Source organism: Neoarius graeffei, chromosome 7 (assembly GCF_027579695.1).
Source record: "Neoarius graeffei isolate fNeoGra1 chromosome 7, fNeoGra1.pri, whole genome shotgun sequence".
NCBI classification, from domain to species: Eukaryota; Metazoa; Chordata; class Actinopteri; order Siluriformes; family Ariidae; genus Neoarius; species Neoarius graeffei.
In genome coordinates, this window is record NC_083575.1 from 42,282,191 (window position 1) to 42,304,142 (window position 21,952).

Genomic DNA, 21,952 nt, shown 5'->3' on the forward strand with positions numbered 1-21,952 from the left:
ATAAGATACAATTAATGATGCAATACTCAAATACCCTGTCCACACTAGGGATTTTGTACCGATACGAAACTACTTTCGTACCGCAACACCTGTCCACACTAGCAACTATAGGTCCAACACCGTCCACACGAGCAACCGCCACAAATGTATAGGTTTCGTACCGGTACAGTATCGGTACTGTAGTGGTTCGCTGTAGTGTGGACAGATGAAGCGGTTCTGTATCGATACAAATATAATGCGCATGCGCAAAGTCACACACCTCAATCGAGGTCTTCGCTGAATAAAATAGTGAAGAACGGAGATTCGTTTGTTTCTTTCTCAACTGCCTCGCGCGGTTTATACGATTCGACTGAATAAATGACCACCAGAAATACAGACTGTACACTGACAACAAAAAGCACACACACGTTGTTTCATCCGCCGTATTCTCGGAAGGAAGTTACTCGGTAACCACGGAAACATTTCGCGCACGCGCATTTCAACTACCGTGAAAGAAAACCGCAAACATTTCTCGCTAGTGTGGACAGATGCACTAAACTGTACCGGTATACTTTGTATCGATACAGTTATACCACTTTCGTACCAGTATAAGTGTGAACACAGCAAAAGCCACTTTTCATCCAGCACATTTTAGAGAAGAAGGACTAGCCATTTTACATGAAAGAAAGCTATTGGCATGACATCCATTTGTAACATGATCTCGACAAGTTAAAATATAAAGAAACAGGAAAGCTAAACACACTTGTGAGGATACTACGCTCTGGCATTAGTGAAAGGAATGTGCAAAAACCATGTTTTTAGGATGAATCCGGTTCTAAAATTCATTATGGTAAGAGCTGTGCAGGAGAACCACCAGGTAGACTTCCATACAAGAAAATGGGTTAAAGTGGTTCAGGCTACATTAAAAATGAAATCAGGTTTTTCAATTTGGCTAGTCTTTTACACTTTGTACAAACCTCTTATGCTCCTGTTGAATATTCATAATTTATAAAACCCAGAGTATCTCACTTATTGTTATCCCCCGCCACAAAGTGCGCAGGGGGATATACGTAGGAATAGAGTCCGTCCTTCCATTTCAGTCTGGACAAGTTCTCTCAGAAACTACATCAATGAACCTTTGTGTGCTCATATTACTATTCATGATCTAAGGTGAGTTTGAAAATCATTTACAAGAAATTATTATTTTCAGGGCGGCACGGTGGTGTAGTGGTTACACTACACTGTCACCTCACAGCAAGAAGGTCCTGGGTTCGAGCCCAGTGGCTGATGGGGGCCTTTCTGTGTGGCGTTTGCATGTTCTCCCAGTGTCTGCGTGGGTTTCCCCCACAGTCCAAAGACATGCAGGTTAGGCTAATTGGTGGCTCTAAATTGACTGTAGGTGTGAATGTGAGTGTGAATGGTTGTGTATTTCTGTGTGTCAGTCCTGTGATGACCTGGTGATTTGTCCAGGCTGTACCCCGCCTCTCGCCCATAGTCAGCTGGGATAGGCTCCAGCTTGCCTGTGACCCTGCACAGGATAAGCGGCTACCGATGATGGATTGATGGATGTTATTTTTAGAGTTATGGCCCTTGATTTTCGTTATTGGTCTTCTTGTTTATTGATATTTTATATTTATTATATTATTTCTTGAAAATGGCTGCATAATATAGGCAATGTACAAAAAACAAAACCACATTACTTGCCACAGTGTTACTTGATTCTTTTTAAATGGTTTATTCATGAATATATTGTGTTATTGGTAACTTTTAAATATTTTTTTTTCCTGGCAGTTTTTACGCAGTAGGAAACCAATCAGTTTGTGTAGTAACATGATCCTGGTAAGGTGTTACATTTTGTGCATTCATAGATTTTTACAGGTAGATCTCTTATGAGTTTACTTTCATTTCATTCAGCTAAAGTTGAGGTAAAATTAATTTCTATGCAATAAGGTTGGATTAAATTGAAGTATAAATAGCTCACTGCATAGTTGAGTGCAGGATCTTTCTTTACTTCAGTTTTACTCGTACTCATCTGAAATCTCATCTCATCTCATTATCTGTAGCCGCTTTATCCTGTTCTACAGGGTCGCAGGCAAGCTGGAGCCTATCCCAGCTGACTACGGGCGAAAGGCGGGGTACACTCTGGACAAGTCACCAGGTCATCACAGGGCTGACACATAGACACAGACAACCATTCACACTCACATTCACACCTACGGTCAATTTAGAGTCACCAGTTAACCTAACCTGCATGTCTTTGGACTGTGGGGGAAACCGGAGCACCCGGAGGAAACCCACGCGGACACGGGGAGAACATGCAAACTCCACACAGAAAGGCCCTCGCCAGCCACAGGGCTCGAATCCGGACCTTCTTGCTGTGAGGCGACAGCGCTAACCACTACACCACCGTGCCGCCCTCATCTGAAATCATTCATTAGATTTTCTGTCTCTCTCCTGCAGTTTGTTTCCCTTTTCTGGTCTTTTTCAGTTGTTTCTCATCTTGGTTATACATTGACTGATCAGAAAAGCTGTGGTGATGTGCTGTACTAGGCTGAAATGTGTGTATGTGCGAGTCCCCTAATGGCCAGATGCCTTGTCTCTATGTTTCTGTTGTGGTAATGTGATATCCCTTAGGGAGCTGCTGCCCTTCAGACGGAGGTAAAACCTGGGGTCAGCTAAGGCCATGCTGTAACAGAAGCCATCCCTGAAATTATCATTACATTCACCATTAGTAGCTTTCTTGTCTGTAATTGATACCAGCATGTGGTAAAGAACACTAAACTGGCTTATCCAGATCTTTGCTGATTTCTGCAGATGACTCCATTGAGGTGGATTTTCTTTCTTTATCACCTTTCGGCCAGATGCCATGCAATATAATCCTACTAGCATAATGCTAATGTCTGACGATCTCAGATTCTCAGACAGACACATGACTCAGCAGCTGCCTGTGCTGCTACGTTCCAGGAAGATCTCTGCTCGGTTCAAACTAAAATAGACACACTACCCTGTGTGTCTACTGACTGTCTGTCATCATGCTACATTTGTTACATTGTTGGAGAGATGTGATTTTTGATCTTTTTTCAACAGCACATTTTCCCTGGATATACTGTTCTTTCATGAAGTCCTATCATTAGCCTATCTAGTCTCTGTTCTTGATGACCATGCTGTGTGATTAGCATGTAGCCTCCACAACGTAACTTCTTTACACCATTACTTCTAATACTTGCATTACACCGATCAGCTACAACATTAAAACCACTGAGAGGTGAAGTGAATAACATTGAATATCTCATTACAGTGGCACCTGTCAAGAGGTGGGATATATTAGGCAGCAAGAAAACAGTCAGTTCTTGAAGTCGACGTGTTGGAAGCAGGAAAAATGGGCAAGCATAATGATCTGCATGACTGTGACAAGGGCCAAATTGTGATGGTGAGATGACTGGGTCTGAGCATCTCCAAAATGGCACATCTTGTGGATTGCTCCGGTATGCAGTGGTTAGTACCTACCAAAAGTGGTCCAGGGAAGGACAACCGGTGAACTGGCGACAGGGTTATGGGTGTCGAAGGCTCATTGATTCGCATGGGGCATGAAGGCTGGTCCATATGGTCCAATCCCACAGACGAGCTACTATTGAGGTATTTCACCTGACGTCACAGGGTCACGTGACGCCCCGGTGTCCGCCATTTTGAACGTCAAGCTAGCTAATGTCAACAACAGTAGTTAGTATGTTACTGTAGCAATGTTTACGTTCAGTCATTTGGATGACTGTTAAAACCTTTCAGTCTCAAGTTTTTCCTTTACTGGATTTACTAGTTTACTGAGCTAGCGCGTGCCGGCCGCCGGGGAGCTAGCGCACGCCGGCCGCTGGCGGGCTAGCGCGCGCTAGCTCCCAGCTTGCCCGAGCGCGCTAGCTCAGTAAACTAGTAAATCCAGTAAAGGAAAAACTTGAGACTGAAAGGTTTTAACAGTCATCCAAATGACTGAATGTAAACATTGCTACAGTAACATACCAGCTACTGTTGTTGACATTAGCTAGTGCTAACAGCTAGCTGCTAGTGCACTGCTACAACTACACCGACCCTAATAATACAGTTCTTGGTCATCGCCTGGTAACAGCAAATTTATAACGGGCCATGTCTCAACAGACTAAGAAGTTATTTCAATGACATTTAATAACATTTTGTTTATCCTGAGGACCGAAAGTAAATGAAAATGTAAACAAACCTTAGCTGTAATAAGATGGCGACCACCGGCTCCAGGGACGACCCGCTGATGTAGGCATGTTACCCAGCCTGACACAAAATATTTGTAGGCATCCAAACTCTTATACGCTTTCAGATCAATACCTGTGTATGGCGATGGGTTTTTAACGACATAGGTATACAGATCATGTGGGCCGAAGTCAGGTAAAGACGAGGGCTTCGTGTACTTCCGTACGTCAGTGAGCAATCCTGGTGGAAGCAGGTAAACGTCGTTCTCTAAGCCTGCTGACCACAATTTTTGCAAATACCTCTCCCTCTGCTCGCCCTGTAAATGCCCTACGTCGCTGGATAGTGAAGGTCTCATCTCATCTCATTATCTCTAGCCGCTTTATCCTTCTACAGGGTCGCAGGCAAGCTGGAGCCTATCCCAGCTGACTACGGGCGAAAGGCGGGGTACACCCTGGACAAGTCGCCAGGTCATCACAGGGCTGACACATAGACACAGACAACCATTCACACTCACATTCACACCTACGGTCAATTTAGAGTCACCAGTTAACCTAACCTGCATGTCTTTGGACTGTGGGGGAAACCGGAGCACCCGGAGGAAACCCACGTGGACACGGGGAGAACATGCAAACTCCACACAGAAAGGCCCTCGCCGGCCCCGGGGCTCGAACCCAGGACCTTCTTGCTGTGAGGCGACAGCGCTAACCACTACACCACCGTGCCGCCCGGATAGTGAAGGTGTTTTCTGCATCTCGCTCCTTTTTCTTTTATGTTTTTCGTTTGTCGCCTTCCTCGCATTCAAACTGATTCGAGCCGTGCCGTCCAAAATGGCAGCATCACATGACTTGGTCACGTGGGTGAAATACCTCAATAGCACAAACTGCTGAAAAGTTAATGCTGATACCTTTCTGTTTTAGCCAGTAATAACTTTTAACATGTATTGTTTATTGTATTTTTTTTTAAAAGCACCATTCTGTTGTGTATGAAAATTCCAGAAATTAAGCAGTTTCTGAAATACACAAGCTAGCCTGCCTGGCACTAGCAACCATGCTACTGTTACCCCTTTTTGACCAACAGGGAACTGGTTCTTGAACCGGTTCCATTCAGGATTCTTTGAACTTTGGTGCCAGCTAGCGAACTGGCCCACGTTTTCACCAGTTTTGAGTGGAACCATTGTAATCAAGGATGCGTCATGAATGTAAGGCGTTGTGCAATTCACAACAAGAGTAAACAGTAATAGCAAGATGGCGGTGTGAATTGAGTACCTGCAATTTTTTGTTCTGTTATTGCAGATATTTTATTTTTGGTCCATTTTTTTTTCTGAAGATGTATCCTTTTCAGTTGCGTTCTCAACTGATGCACTTCACTTCCTCTCCAAACTAATGATACGCCTACTGGTGTCGTCACAGTTCATGCTGGAAAAACCAGCTATATTTTGGTTCCAGCTGAGAACCAACTTTTTAGGTTCTGAACTAATTTATTTTTGGTTGAAATGGTCTGAGTGGTTCAAAATTTGGTGCATGAACAAGAACAGAACCTGTTCCCTGTTACATTACATTTAGAGGCATTTAGCAGACTCTGTTATCCAGAGCGATGTACAACATACCCAGAGCAGCCTGGGGAGCAGTTGGGGGTTAGGTATCTTGCTCAAGGGCACTTCAGCCATTCCTGGTGGTTCTGGGAATCGAACCAGTGACCTTTTGGTCCCAAAGCTTCTTCTTTAACCATTAGGCAATAGCTTGAAAAGGGGCATGTCAGGGCACTGAAATGACATATCCCCCCATTCTGATATTTCATTTGAACCTTAATTGAAGCCCTTGCCCTGTATTTTCATGATTTTATGCAGAGCACTGCTACTTTGGGGCGGCATGGTGGTGTAGTGGTTAGCACTGTCACCTCACAGCAAGAAGGTTCTGAGTTCGAGCCTAGTGGCCGACGGGGGCCTTTCTGTGTGGAGTTTGCATGTTCTCCCCGTGTCTATGCGGGTTTCCGCCGGGTGCTCCGGTTTCCCCCACAGTCCAAAGACATGCAGTTAGGTTAACTGGCTGCTCTAAATTGTCCATAGGTGAGAATGTGTATGAGAAAACCTCTATACTAATCCAGTAGAAGGCACCGGAAAACCACTACTGTAATTCTTCCCTTGAAACTTTGATGGCTGGAACCGTCAGAGTAGACTTGCCATCAGGCAGAACACTAAAGAAGGAAGAAGACTGCTACCACATGATTGGCTGATTGGATAAGTGCATAAATGAACGGATATACGTATGTTCCTAATGAAGTGGTCAGTGAGTGTATAGCTTAATATGTTTAACAGTGGTACATCAAAGACCTGCACCATTGTACCAATGTAACACGTGTACAAAGATGTATCAAAATAAGTCTGAGACAAAACTCTGGAAAAGTGTCAGTCATCATTTGGTTATAACAACATTCCAAACATCCTTGAGAGCACCATTAAACAATTGAAATAATATGGCACAACCATGACTCTAGCCAAAGGCACTGAATGGGTAAGGATGATATTAATCAGAGAAGCTACCAAGAAGACAAGAGTAATTCTGAAGAAGCTGGGGAGATCCCACAGCTCAGATGGAAGAGGGCAAAGGAAGTTCGGACACTCCACAAAACTGACTGTGGAGAGAAAATAGAAAATCCCCATATGAAATCCCATTGGGAGTCTCGGCACATTAATGAACAAACCTGCAGTAATTAATGAACTGCCTAAAAACCTATTAGTCTTAACTGCCTATTGTATATTCTTCAGTTGCAACCATGCAACCAAAACTGCTTGCGCCATTGACCGCCGCCGTGTTGGAGGATATTCAATCATACAATATAGCATCTGTAAACAGCATCTGTTGGTTTCTTACAAGGACTAGCTGTTATAATCCCTAATGAATCAGCTCGCCACTTGCCTTTTTTCCCCCCTCCTCTCTCTCTCCCCCTTCCTCTCGTCCCCATATCTTATTCTTTTTATATTTGTATAATACTTAATTTAATTTATCTAGAAGTTTTTCTCAATTTCTTTTCTCTGTTTATCTGTAATGATGCTGCTGGAATCTTAATTTCCCTGAGGGAACCCTCCCAAAGGGATCAATAAAGTTATCTAATCTAATCTAATCTAATCTAATCTAATCTAATCTAATCTAATCTAATCTAATCTAATCTAATCTAATCTAATCTAATCTAATCTAATCTAATCTAATCTAAGGTCAACATGTCCTCTTGGTTGGGTTGAGCTTGGGAGTGACCACTTAGTGATGTTTTTCCAATGTGACACATCTTCAGTTGTGCACCACAACCTCATTGGGTGTTTCGGCCATTTATCACAATACGCCCTCAGTTGTGGCAGGCCCACCGCAGGCTGATCAGACCCAGGTGTGTGCCGCATGGAACTAAGTGCTCATTTAGCTCCCCACGCTGGCACTTTTCTTCTCAGCCATAGCCAGTGACTGCACTTCTCAGCGACCTGAAGCGAGTTCCTTGATGATCTTCCAATGGGTCTGCCCTCTGATTCCCACTTCCTTCAGGAATCTTACTGTGGAGCTGGCTACGAAGTCCCTGCAGCCCACCTCCACTGGGCACACCTTCACAGTCCAGCCCCGATCCTCTGCTTCAGCTGCCAGGTTGGCATAGCACAGCCTTTTTCTTTCATATGCCTCATCAATGGCATCTTCCCAGGGGACCGTCAGCTCAACTATGAAGACATGGCGGTAGGAATTGGACCAGAGCACCAGATCTGGATGCAGATTGGTCACAGCAATCTCCGATGGGAGAGTAATCCTCTGGCTTAGGTTGACCCGCATTTCCCAGTCTCTTGCTGCATTTAGTTGGCTGGAGTCTGAGGGTTCGATCTTGGTCAGCTGCTTCTGGCCTTCCTGGACAAAGGCTGTTTTCTGTGGGAAAGTACCCTAGGCAGCTGGTGGGATGGCATTGATCGTAACTCTCTTGTACTCAATTGCAGAGGCTAAGGATTTCAGTACTTCATTGTGCCGCCAGATGTATCTTCCTTGGGTCAGGCAGCTCTTACAACTCACTAAGATGTGTTTGAGGGTTGCCGGGGCTGCACACAGGAGACACACTGGATCCTCTCCAAGCCAAAGATGTAGATTTGCTGGAGAGGGGAGAACATCGTAAGTCACTCTGATGATGAAACTTAGCCTGCTCGCCTCCATGTTCCACATCTCGCTCCAGGTGATCTTCCTTTTCTCTATGCCGTCCCATCTCATCCACCGGCCTTGCTGTGCTTGGGAGACTGCTCTGGCACACCTAGCTGCTTCCTCCTGGTGTCGCACCTCCTCCACCACCATATGCCGTCGTTCAGTTGGAGTCGCCTTTTGCCGTGTGGGTGCAATTGTTCCTAATCCGAAGCCTCCTCTGCCGTGTTGGACGTATCCCATGATGTCCCGATGTCTGAGAGCAGCCTGTGCATCTGCCACTGCATTGTGTGGCTTCCACTTCTTCCTTGTTGCCAGGGTGGGAGCAGCACCTCGTACCAAAGGATCCTGGGACTCGGTAAGGGTCAGCTCCAGCCGTGCTTTGTAAGCTGTGGAGTGCCGTGCTTTGATAAATGTAAGCATTTATCTGTATCATTCTGAACTTCAGTATCCTCCATCTCTATAGCTGGTGCAGTGTTAAGAGTACAGACTGGAAGGTAAAGAGGAGTTACATTTAGAAACTTGTAGTCATTTTTCAAATCTATTTTAAAAACAATTATTTTGACTGCTTCAAAAGATAGGTATCTAACACACTATATAACATATTTAGTTATCAGAGCACTCTCCGAGTGAGGAGGCTGCAGTGTTTGAGGTAGTGGATTGACATGAATCTTGTTCGATTGACTCTGTGATTGTTTGGGAAGATTCTTCAATAATTTTGCATTTCTTTCTGCGCTCTGTAAGCCTAGTGTCAGGATGCAGGCACTTACGGATGTATGCGTGGAGGAAGGCAGAATGCAGGAAGTCATCAAAGCCAAGTTGAGAAGCGAGAATCGGAATCAGTAAACTAGTGAGGGTTGGGCGATCGGCAAACAACGTAGCGTAGGCAAAAACAAAGGGTGAGAAACGAGAGGAAAGTAGCGAGGGTCAGAATCAGAATAGACAGTCAGAAAGATACAAGGTTTGGTATGTACTGAGAGCAGACAGAACAATACTTCGCAAAGGTGTGTGTGAGAGGAGTGCTTATATGGAGGGACAGGTGACTGAGGAAATGACAGTCAGCTGCGATTCAGTAGGCAGGAGACAGAGGGTGCTGTGTGTTATGGGAGTTGTAGCTCAGGGAGTCCATGTTTGTAGTTTGTTGAGCTTCAGCGGGTTTACCTGACACCTAGCATTTCAAGCTACCGCTTTAGTACCATCTTTGATTTTGTTGTGGCCCATATTTTGTGTTGGAGCCCAGTCTGGATCTGTAAAATTGTCAAGATCAGCTGGTTTCCTTTAATGGAAAGAAAAAGCAAAATAAAAGCATCATCATCAAAAATGATATACAGCTCTTTTTAAAATGAAATAATCGTAGAAGCCTTTGATTGTCGGATCACACACTCCATGATCACGGCTTTGTCATGTTTGACAGTGGCAAGTTTCTGCACAACCAGCCTATTAAACGATCCAATATTTCTTATATATTACGATATTTCATTAATAACTCGTTCGTAGCACTTACCATTGATAAAATGTTCACTGCAGACGCGTGTGGTTTTTGCTTTCTCATCGCTGAGATCAGCTCCGTTTATGTTGGACAGCCATTGAAGTCAACGCTCCGTGGACAACTCTCTTGTTTTTTCTCCTTGATTATTCATAATTGCTGGAATTCTAAAGAACTTCTAAGTCCCCTTGTCTCGAATAGAGCTGTGTCCGCATCCATTTACAGCAGAAAGAGTTGGCATAGTGAAGAAACACAAGGAATTCTTGAGCGTAACGACTTCTCGAGCATATCTTCTATAGGAAATGTGCGTTGTATGAGTTTGTGTATATCCAACATGGCCCACTTCTGGTTCATGCATAATTAGCTATGATGTCATGTGGAAACGAAGAACATGATGAGATGAATGACCCAAAAATCTATTGGCCAAATTCATCAAGGTATTTTTAATCCCGATTTTAAAATGCCAGTAGTTCTAACAAACTATGAACTCAATTCCAGAGTTTAGCAGCAACATCAGAAAAACATTTTGGCTGAGAAATGAACCATTTCTTCATGTTGGGTTAAACAGGTTAGTTGATAGCAGAGTAGCAAACTCGGGTCTTACGGACCCCAGCGTGAAAAGTTTGCCTATTATGAGCCATTTGTTGTCTATCTTCACCGAAACTGTAGAGTGGATTCAAAGGAATTTAAATTAGTAGCGTCATAACTGAATAACTGTTATAACAGTTTTAGAACTTACAATTAGTCCTCATACAATCCACTTGAGCCTCTTGTATTAAAAAAAAACTGATTAAATGCCTTTACACATTCCATTGGCTTGAGTTGGCATCTACTCAAACCTACTGCTATTCCTCCTTCCTGTGTCTTTAATGCTTATGTGCATTCAGCCCAGAGGCTTTTGATGTCACTTTTTCTCCTCTTTTTCTCCTTTTCTTTCTAAAGCCACCAGAACCCATGCCTCTTTTTCCTTCCCTCATTCCTTTTTTTTCCATTTACCCCTCTCTGACAGAGGTGATATACATTTCAATAGGGGAAAGCACAAAGCTTCTTTTCTTCCCCTTTGTCTTTGCTCCTATAGAACCACAGACATGCAGGTGGAGAGAGGGGAGAGGAATCTAAAATTCATCCACGTTTGGAGCACTCATCTGTGTTTGGATCATTTTTCCTGGAGTGATAGTAGTTTTTGGTTTCATTATTGCTAATTTACTGTTTTTATCAGTTGTAAAAAAAAAAAAGGAAAAAAAAGGAGAGACAGAGAGGGAGCTAGCAAATCAAGGATGACCAAGAATGAAGGAGTGGGATTGGGGGATGGGACGCATGGAGAGAAATGCAGGAGGGCCAGGAATAACATAGGGTCTTAATTAGACTTTGGGCATCTACATGTAATTGCCCCTTGTGTAATAATCTGTCCATAATTAAGCAGGTTAATATATTCTGGTTTTTGACAATAGCTTCATCTAATTACATCATAAAATTGCATGTTAGGCAACACTAATGTAGATCAGTAAACAGAAATTAATTCTCAATATGATTTCTAAAAGAAGTCACGTTTCCACGATCACTTCCTGTATATGATCCCAGCAATGGTTCAAGGTTAAAAAAACCCCAACCTTTAGACCTGTATGCTGTGTATACGTAATTACATATTTTTGTCTTTTTCAGTTCCTAAGGACATGTGCAGACTTATTCCGACTCCTGCCTTTTCTGGTTTTTATCGCTGTTCCGTTTATGGAGTTCCTGCTTCCTGTTGCTCTGAAGCTTTTCCCCAACATGCTGCCATCCACTTTTGAGACAAAGTCCAAGAAGGTGCAGTGATATTTATTCCACTTTCTCCTCTTCCTGTTCAGCCATTGTCTGTGGAATGATGTGCTCTTTGTCATGATTTATACGCTAGGGTATCATTCCTATTACATCACTTTGTTGTTTGCGATGGGTATTTGTGTTAAGCAGACCTGAATTGTAGAATTTGAGCATATCGTGGATCATTTCAGCATGAAAAGCGTATGAACAGTATTTTATGTGCTGCAGGAAGAGAGGTTGAAGAAGGAGCTGAGAGTAAAGCTGGAGATGGCGAAGTTCTTGCAGGACACCGTGGAGGAGATTGCACTGAGAAACAAAGCAGACAAAGGCAACGTGACTGAGGAATTTTCTACCTTCTTCCAGAAGGTAACACCATAACGCTGAGCTGTCTCTCTGATTAGTCACAAAGCAGTGCTGAAAACGCCAATCACTCTGATTAATTAAGCAATATCACACAAGAGGGAGTGCTGTTGTACTTGTTGTACTTGAATATTGAAATATCATGCGTAGCTAATCACAGCTGTGCTGATATTTGGTACAACAGCACAACCTCGAGTGTGATATTGCTCTTATACAACAGTTCTACACTACCGTTCAAAAGTTTGGGGTCACTTTGAAATGTCCTTATTTTTGAAAGAAAAGCACTGTTCTTTTCAATGAAGATCACTTTAAACTAATCAGAAATCCACTCTATACATTGCTAATGTGGTAAATGACTATTCTAGCTGCAAATGTCTGGTTTTTGGTGCAATATCTACATACAACCCCTGGCAAAAAATATGGAATCACTACTCCTGGAGGATGTTAATTCAGCTGTTTTACTTTGTAGCACAAAAAAAAAAAAAATCACAGATATGACACAAAATTATTTAATTTAACAGCTGAACATTCTGGCTTTGTAAAATATACCTAAAAAAATTAAATGAATTTTTTGTAATTAATGGCGCATTTTTTTCAAGATCAAGTAGAAGAAAAAATTATGGAATCACTCAATGATGAGGAAAAAATTATGGAATCATAAATAAAAAAAAATCACAATTAGTACTTTGCTGCACCTCCCCTGACTTTTATGACAGCTTGAATTCTCTGAGGCGTGTACTTCACTAATGAAAAACAACATTCTTTATCAGTCAGGTTCCAACTTTCTCGTATAGCAGTTGACAGATCAGCTTTGCAGGATGGAGCCTTGTCATGGACTTTTTTTTTTTTCCAATTTCCACCATATATTTTCAATTGGATTGAGATCCAGACTGTTTGCTGGCCATGCCATTGAGTTGATCTGCCTTTCCTGAAGAAAAGTTTTAATGCTCTTTGCTCTGTAGCAAGATGCATTATCATCCTGAAAAATGACTTCATCACCACCAAAAGTACTTTTGATTGATGGAATGAGAAAAGTGTCCAAAATTTCAATGTACACCTGTGCATTTACTGTAGAGGTAATGACTGCCATCTGCCCAGGTCCTTTACCTGACATCCAACCCCATATCATCAATGACTGTGGAAATTTGCTTGCTTTCTTCAGGCAGTCATCTTTATATGTTTCATTGGAACAGCACCAAACAAAAGTTCCAGCATCATCTCCTTGGCCAATGCAGATTCATGATTCATCACTGAATGTAACTTTCATCCAATCACCCACAGTCCACGACTCCTTCTCTTTAACCCCTCTGTAACCTTGTTTTCTTCTGTTTAGGTGTTAATGATGGTTAACGTTTGGCTTTTCTGTATGTAAATCCCATTTTCTTCTGCCGATTTCTTACATTTTGGTCACAAACATTGACTCCTGTTTCTGCCCATTTGTTTTCATTTCTTTTCTTGTGCATTGTCTATTTTCAAGGCCTCTTGGTTTGAGTTTCCTGTCCTAACGCCTTGATCTACCTGTATGTTTCCCTTTTACAACCTTCCCATTTTGTTTGTACTTGCTCCAAATTTTAGACACAGCTGACTGGAAACACCCAACATCTTTTACCACACTCCGTGTTGAATTACCTTCTTTAAGGAGTTTTATAATCCTTTCCATTGTTTCAACTGACAGCTCTCTTGTTGGGGCCATGTTTTCTGTCAATCAGCCAGGTGCAACAGCTCATTCAGGTCTACAAGCAGTCTCTTTTAACTGCAGACTAATTTGCACCACGGGCGATTGCTCTAAGACAACGAGGGAGGCTCAGGCCCTGTCCACATGGCAACGGATTCAGGTGACTCTGATACAATTGCTTATCGTTTAGGCCTGGCGTCCACACGGCACCGGCGTTTTGGGTGCCCAAAACGCAATCTTTTTGAGAACGGGTTCCAGAGTGGAAAGATCTGGCAACGTTGCCGTTGCGAAGTCATCTGGATGAGTAGAACGGATTTGTTTAAGATGACGTCACAACCACATGACTGTGAGTGCTTCACGCCGGGTAGAAGTGTAACGAACTCGATGCGAGTTGTCAACAAATCCTATAACTTGGTTCATGAAACGCGCTTACAAAATATTTTCATTGTGAATATTTATTGTGTAATGGTGCAAAGTGAGAGAGAGTGAATAGCCCTTAGGGCAGAGTCAATCCCGCCAGCAAAAATAGGGAAAAAAAGGAGCGATCTCACCTCTTCAGATGTGGGTTTAAGTCCTACAATACATTCCTCAAAAAGGGCGTAGAAGAGCAAATTAATCCATCAGCGTGTAGCATTCAATTTATTCCGGACCATTAAAGACGCCGCCTTCCGCATAGAATCATACGTCACCCTCGCTGCAATATTGGATAGGTCAAAGCGGAGAATAAAGATGCCAGTTTACCGTCCAAACGAGATCACATGGGATTACCTTTCACAGGTGAGACTGGAAAAATACTTTTCATTGTATTTGGTCATTATAATGTAATTTTCCGAACAGATTTTCCTGACTTTGTGGCTAATATGAAGTCTCGCGCATAATAGTTTATGCGCATGCGTCCTTACTTCTTCTATTGTTCTGGTGTCTCCGAAGGGACCGTCTTACAGCGCCCCTAGAGGTGTGGCATGTGTATTGCATCGTTTTCAGCAAGCGTTGCGTTGCCATATGGACCTGATATTTTACTGATCGTTGCCCATTTGGACGCGATATATTTTTAAATAACATCTCGTTGCCGTTGTCGTGTGGATGTAGCCTCAGCCTCTAAAAATGACGAACATCGTGTAGGATGAATTGCACTAGGCTTATGTTATAGCCGACCTTATAACGTTGCTATTTCAGATACAGAATCATAGAAATATATGTGCTCAACCCAACTACAGTGCGAAATCATTCCGTTATAACTTTAATGTGTGCGTGAGTTTTTCCCCCTCGTGACAGCGCGATGCAGCGCAGCCTCAGTGGACTTCAATGGCATTTGGGAGCTATGCGCTTTTCAGTCTCAAAATGCAAAATGGTTATTGGACAAATACTGCGAAAATGCCCGCCCACGGACTCCGAGCCTCACATGGGAGGGACATGGCAGTTTCCGCGAGGAGACTGGTGATTGGTGAAAGCAGACGGATATTTTCTTTGATTGACAGCTCGTTTCAACTATAGACAGGCAGCGGTGAATTTCAGTTCATTCCCATGCGGATTCGCAAGTGCTGTGGTGTATTGTAAGAGGTCAGCTTACATTTCGATTTCATTCATTACATACGGTTTCTACCAGCTTTTTTAGTTTGTATATATTTTCATTGTAAATAAAGTGTAAATATAGTGTTGTCAAGTTTGCTATCTTAGTTCCAGAAATTTCGTTTATTTGAGTGACTGAACTTGAACTTGAGGGGGCTAGTCAGCTAGCAAGAAAGTTGCGCACGGATGCCAAGCATTGCTGATTTAATTTTGGCGAAGCCATTTGCTAGTCTTCCTTTCGAGGAAAAAATTAAAATTAAAGAACAGGGTAGACCAACACCTCAAATTGACTTGGTGAAAAAGGTAGGGAATAATACTCGTTCCTTTCAGCTCTCCTGGTACGAGAAAGTGAATTGGCTAACAGCAAGTGACCCACATCAACAACAGTAAATAGGCTACTTTAGTAATATGTCATGGATGGACCAAAAATATAGAATCTATTTAAAATGTTTATGCTGAGTATATTATATTGGAATATATATTTCTCTGGATATGAATTAAACACAGCTACAATTTGGAAAACATTTTTAAACAAAAACACAGCCGAGAACATTTCACACTACAGACCTGGATTAAAAGTGAAGGGTTATCAAAATTGTCAATAAAACATTTCTCAGTCAGAATAAGTAAAATATAGGGAAAGTGTCATTGAATGAAATGTGTGGCACCCAGCTCTATGTTTGGCTCCCCAAGGTCAGTGCTTGTGCCTATTCCAGAACACTCTGCTGTTACTGCTGAGGTTCCTGACAAAGAGCTGCTTTCAATAATGATCAATTTTTAAACAACATGCCACAATTTTAAAATATTAAATGTTAAAATATACCCCCCCCAACACCACCATCATGTATATTGGACAGTAGGCTAATGGGCCAAAAGAACCTGTTATTTCACAGTTTGTGACGCTGCCAACAATCAGCCAGATCAGAGGCAAGCGTATGGGCAAAATTGATGTTTTTTCTTTTAAAATCTGGAAATATCGTAACCGACCAGCCTCCCCTGTTTGAAAGACTACCAGCCGCCACTGATTTGCACATTTAGGCTTGTGCGGATATCTCATCTCATCTCATTATCTCTAGCCGCTTTATCCTTCTACAGGGTCGCAGGCAAGCTGGAGCCTATCCCAGCTGACTACGGGCGAAAGGCGGGGTACACCCTGGACAAGTCGCCAGGTCATCACAGGGCTGACACATAGACACAGACAACCATTCACACTCACATTCACACCTACGGTCAATTTAGAGTCACCAGTTAACCTAACCTGCATGTCTTTGGACTGTGGGGGAAACCGGAGCACCCGGAGGAAACCCACGCGGACACGGGGAGAACATGCAAACTCCACACAGAAAGGCCCTCGCCGGCCCCGGGGCTCGAACCCAGGACCTTCTTGCTGTGAGGCGACAGCGCTAACCACTACACCACCGTGCCGCCCCTTGTGCGGATATTTGTTTTAGAAATGCAAGTTATAGCTTGATTCCATAATTTTTTCTTCATCATTGAGTGATTCCATAATTTTTTCTTCTGCTTGATCTTTAAAAAAATGTGCCATTAATTACAGCAATTTCATATAATTTTTTGAGGTATATTTTACAAAGCCAGAATGTTCAGCTGTTAAATAAAACAATTTTGTGTCATGTCTGTGATTTGTTTTTTTGCTACAAAGTAAAACAGCTGAATGAACATCCTCCAAGAGTAGTGATTCCATATTTTTTGCCAGGGGTTGTAGGTGTATAGAGGCCCATTTCCAGCAACTCTCACTCCAGTGTTCTAATGGTACAATGTGTTTGCTCATTGCCTCAGAAGGCTAATGGATGATTAGAAAACCCTTGTACAATCATGTTAGCACAGCTGAAAACAGTTGAGCTCTTTAGAGAAGCTATAAAACTGACCTTCCTTTGAGCAGATTGAGTTTCTGGAGCATCACATTTGTGGGGTCGATTAAATGCTCAAAATGGCCAGAAAAATGCCTTGACTATATTTTCTATTCATTTTACAACTTATGGTGGTAAATAAAAGTGTGACTTTTCATGGAAAACACAAAATTGTCTGGTGACCCCAAACTTTTGAACGGTACTGTATGCTCAAGAAATTAATAGTGGAGGCGAGCGGAGCCCCATAGGCATAGAGTGTGGATTTATAAAGAAACCCATCGAGTTGTTTTCTGATGGTTTCGGTCCGGTGTGTGCCTGCCACCATACTGGTTAGTCATTACCAGTCCTAAACACCGCCTAGTGGCCAGTGTTAGTAATTACAGTCATACACACCGTCTAGTGGCCAGTGTTAGTAATTATCAGTCATACACACCGCCTAGTGGTCAGTGTTAGTAATTACAGTCATACACACCGCCTAGTGGCCAGTGTTAGTAATTATCAGTCATACACACCGCCTAGTGGCCAGTGTTAGTAATTACAGTCATACACACCGCCTAGTGGCCAGTGTTAGTAATTACAGTCATACACACTGCCTATTACAGTCATACACACCGCCTAGTGGCCAGTGTTAGTAATTACAGTCATACACACCGCCTAGTGGCCAGTGTTAGTAATTACAGTCATACACACCGCCTAGTGGCCAGTGTTAGTAATTATCAGTCATACACACCGCCTAGTGGCCAGTGTTAGTAATTACAGTCATACACACTGCCTATTACAGTCATACACACCGCCTAGTGGCCAGTGTTAGTAATTACAGTCATACACACCGCCTAGTGGCCAGTGTTAGTAATTACAGTCATACACACCGCCTAGTGGCCAGTGTTAGTAATTACAGTCATACACACCGCCTAGTGGCCAGTGTTGGTAATTACAGTCATACACACCGCCTAGTGGCCAGTGTTAGTAATTACAGTCATACACACCGCCTAGTGGCCAGTGTTAGTAATTACAGTCATACACACCGCCTAGTGGCCAGTGTTGGTAATTGCCAGTCATAGCGGTGCTTCGGCCAGCGCGAGTGGAGCCCCATAGGCATAGAGTGTGGATACATAAAGAAACCCATCGAGTAGTTTTCCGATAGTTTCAGTCCTGTGCGTGCCTGCCACCACAGGAAACCCAACAACTAGTGAAGTAGAGTAGTAGTTGGGACAGTATAGTAGTGAGTGACTTGTTGCTGTTGTCGCCCGACATTTTGTACAATATAAGGAAACAGTACATAACTATAGCGGTAAAGAAATAAAAGAGGCTGGCTATGATATAAGAACCCAGAAACAGATATAAGAACCTACAACCTACAACCCAGAAACAGATGGGAGCTCCGCTTTTAGGCAGTGCCTCAATCTATATATTACAGAGTAAGTGACATTTTGGACAATATGTGACAGTATGGTCAAATATTCTGTTTATTTTTGCTCCATGAGCGGAAATAGATCCCGAAGAACCCACACTCACTTTATAGCACATCGGCAGCTGGTTAGTTAACTCATATCCTGTGTCCGAAATCACTCCCTACTCACTGTATAATGAGGTCACCATTTTGTAGTGCTGTCCAACAGCATAGTGAGAATTATTACACCCTATATAGTGCGCTCAAAGTATCGCACAATACATCATGAAAAGTAGTGTACATCCGATGGTCACAAACCAAGCAGTATATCCCATCATGCATTGTGGTCGCGCTGAAAGAAATCAAATCAAAAGCCTCAAATTCGATTTAACAAAAGGCAGCAGCAAAGAAGAAAGTATTCAGCCTTGATTTAAAAGAACTGAAAGATGCAGCAGACACAAAGTACTTTGTATTTATTAATGTGGGAAATGCGCTCAGTATAATATGTATTTATCACAAAAATACATGCATGTATTTATTATTTTGAAAACCCACCAGCCGACTGATCTGGCACGTTTTAATTGTGCGACAATAATGATGTAAATAACGGCGCGATGGACTAGTGGCCGAAAGTGTTTTTTCATTTACCAATGAGCTGACTGTATAGTCCTGTATATAGTAATTCCCCATGTAGTGAGTGAACGAGTGAGTGATTTCGTCAGAGCATTTTTAAAGGATTTTCCACTAGGAGACCAACTGGTCTGGGCAATACAATCACAGGCCCCAGAGTCCATGCGGCTGCACCGCTGCGGCATATTCTGTAATGCAAAATGGTTCACCAATCACTATACAGACAAACACACTACAGTGACTACACAGCTATCAAGAGCAATTACCAAGCACAAATGTTATGTCAAAGACACTCAAAGTTACACAGTAATGATATCGGATTCTGACATCAGCCATCTCAGTAACCAAATTTTAGTTTTCTTAACCAACATGATCATGTGTGTATATCTTATAACATAGATCTTCGTTTTCCTTGTTAAATGTATACTTACATGGTACTTGGTTAATTAATTGCAACTGATTGAACCAAATGATAAGACATAACTTGGTTTAAAATTTGGTCTCCCAGTGAAGCTGGTTTGGCATTGACTAGGAGACCAAATCTGGCCACTGGGAGACCATTTGGTCTCCCAGTAACTATGTTAAAAATGCTCTGGATTTCATACATAGGGATATCGATTTATTGGTGTCCCTTCTTCCTTTTCATCTTCGTCTGACAAGCTTTCATATTTTAAGCCAAAAGGTATCGTCTTGAAAAATATCGATCGCCTTGTCCTCTGATGAGGCCGCTAATGCTGCTGTAGTAACCGTTTTGGAGAAGGAAGTGGAATTTTCCATGGACCAAGAATTTAACATGTTGATGGAAGCAGACAAATAGCTTTATATACAACTAATGGAGGCAAGAAAGATGATACGTTATCATTTATTTCCAGTACAACTCCCTTAAAATTAATTAATGACAGTGGACATAAACAAAGTACCTCAGGTTTGCAGTTTAAGCCCGTTTTAAATCAGAAGCAACACTGCATTAACAGCATGGCACAACCACCCTGCACTCCAGCCACTGCCCGCAAAATATCTTCCCCGCAACTGTCAAAGTGAAATATCGAGTAGGAATTCTGTAAAGCTTTTGCAGTTAAGGTTTTTAATAGATTAATTATTCTCTGTATTACGTCTGTCATACACCCAGACGTGCTGCTGCTGATGAAAGGAAGAACATTACACATGAAAATCAGACATGATTACACCATATTAAATGTTAAAAGCTTTCTCTCTTCTCTTAACACCACTGATAATACAGTTAATACTGATCAAAACTCATTACTGTGGTTAGTACTGATCACACACTAACAGTAAACGTTAATACCACATACGCACTTCTGATTAAACACTGATGCTGATGACTCAGATTAAGACTACGCACTTCTGATGAAGAATATTGGTTAATACACAGATGCTGATCACTAATTAATACTACCATTCTGATTTATGCTGATCACTACTGAATATTATTATTACATTTGATTTTTATACATTAACAGATGCCTTTTTGATAGTCCCAGAACACCTTACTCAAAGTAAACCAAACCGGGTCCAAGCTTCCCTGTCCAGGTCCAACAGCTCAATCTCAAACAGTTCTATGTTGCCCCCATGTGGTCAACCAGCATTCATGTGCACACATCACTACTTTTCATCTCATCTCATCTCATCTCATCTCATCTCATCTCATCTCATCTCATCTCATCTCATCTCATCTCATCTCATCTCATCTCATCTCATCTCATCTCATCTCATCTCATCTCATCATCTGTAGCCGCTTTATCCTGTTCTACAGGGTCGCAGGCAAGCTGGAGCCTATCCCAGCTGACTATGGGCGAAAGGCGGGGTACACCCTGGACAAGTCGCCAGGTCATCACAGGGCTGACACATAGACACAGACAACCATTCACACTCACATTCACACCTACGGTCAATTTAGAATCACCAGTTAACCTAACCTGCATGTCTTTGGACTGTGGGGGAAACCAGAACACCGGGAGGAAACCCACGCGGACACGGGGAGAACATGCAAACTCCGCACAGAAAGGCCCTCGCCGGCCACGGGGCTCGAACCCGGACCTTCTTGCTGTGAGGCAACAGCGCTAACCACTACACCACCGTGCCGCCCCCTCACTACTTTTCAATCAGATATTACCAGCAATCTGACATTTTCTTCATTTCTTCCTTTCTTCCCTTCTGTTAGATCCGGGACTCGGGTGAAAGGCCTAGCAATGAGCAGATCATCCGATTCTCCAAACTGTTTGAGGATGAGCTGACCCTAGACAACCTGACACGGCCGCAGCTGGTAGCTCTCTCAAAGCTACTAGAGCTGCAGTCCATCGGCACCAACAACTTCCTCCGCTTCCAGCTCATCATGAAGCTCCGCTCCATCCGTGCTGACGACAAGGTTCCTGGTCCAGCGCTACACTTTACTCTTTACTTATAACTAATTCCAGTCTGAATTACACATTAGCTGTATGTGTGTGGTTTTGTGTTACAGCTGATAGCAGAGGAAGGAGTGGAGAGCCTTAACGTGAATGAGCTGCAAGCGGCGTGCAGGGTCCGAGGCATGAGAGCTCTGGGAGTGACGGAGGCCAGACTTCGAGATCAACTCAAACAGGTAGCTGTTCCAGCACTTCAGAGTAATGATTTATCTGTCAGATTTGTAGGGTGTTCTGTCCAGCGTAGCCAAAATTATTCTATCCATATTCACTGGATATGAGCAATCGTGCAGTCTGACTGGCCGCTCGACTACTAGGATATCAGCTCATATAACGTGAATAGAGAAAAACAAAATGGCAGAGCGTATTGGTGAACTGAGGACGAAATAAAAACTCTATTCGAAAA

The 21,952-nt window shown here is 42.7% G+C and overlaps 1 protein-coding gene across 2 annotated transcripts in view; it reads left to right on the forward strand.

The window, feature by feature from the left end:
- The window catches only part of letm1 (leucine zipper-EF-hand containing transmembrane protein 1), a 108,008-nt gene that overhangs the window by 52,431 nt on the left and 33,625 nt on the right, over positions 1-21,952 (forward strand). For both annotated transcript variants that reach the window (XM_060925701.1, XM_060925702.1), the window contains exons 4-7: positions 11,497-11,640; positions 11,863-12,000; positions 21,309-21,512; positions 21,606-21,725. In XM_060925701.1, the coding sequence (XP_060781684.1) occupies positions 11,497-11,640; positions 11,863-12,000; positions 21,309-21,512; positions 21,606-21,725 (606 nt within the window). The remainder of the gene's footprint in view (positions 1-11,496; positions 11,641-11,862; positions 12,001-21,308; positions 21,513-21,605; positions 21,726-21,952) is intronic.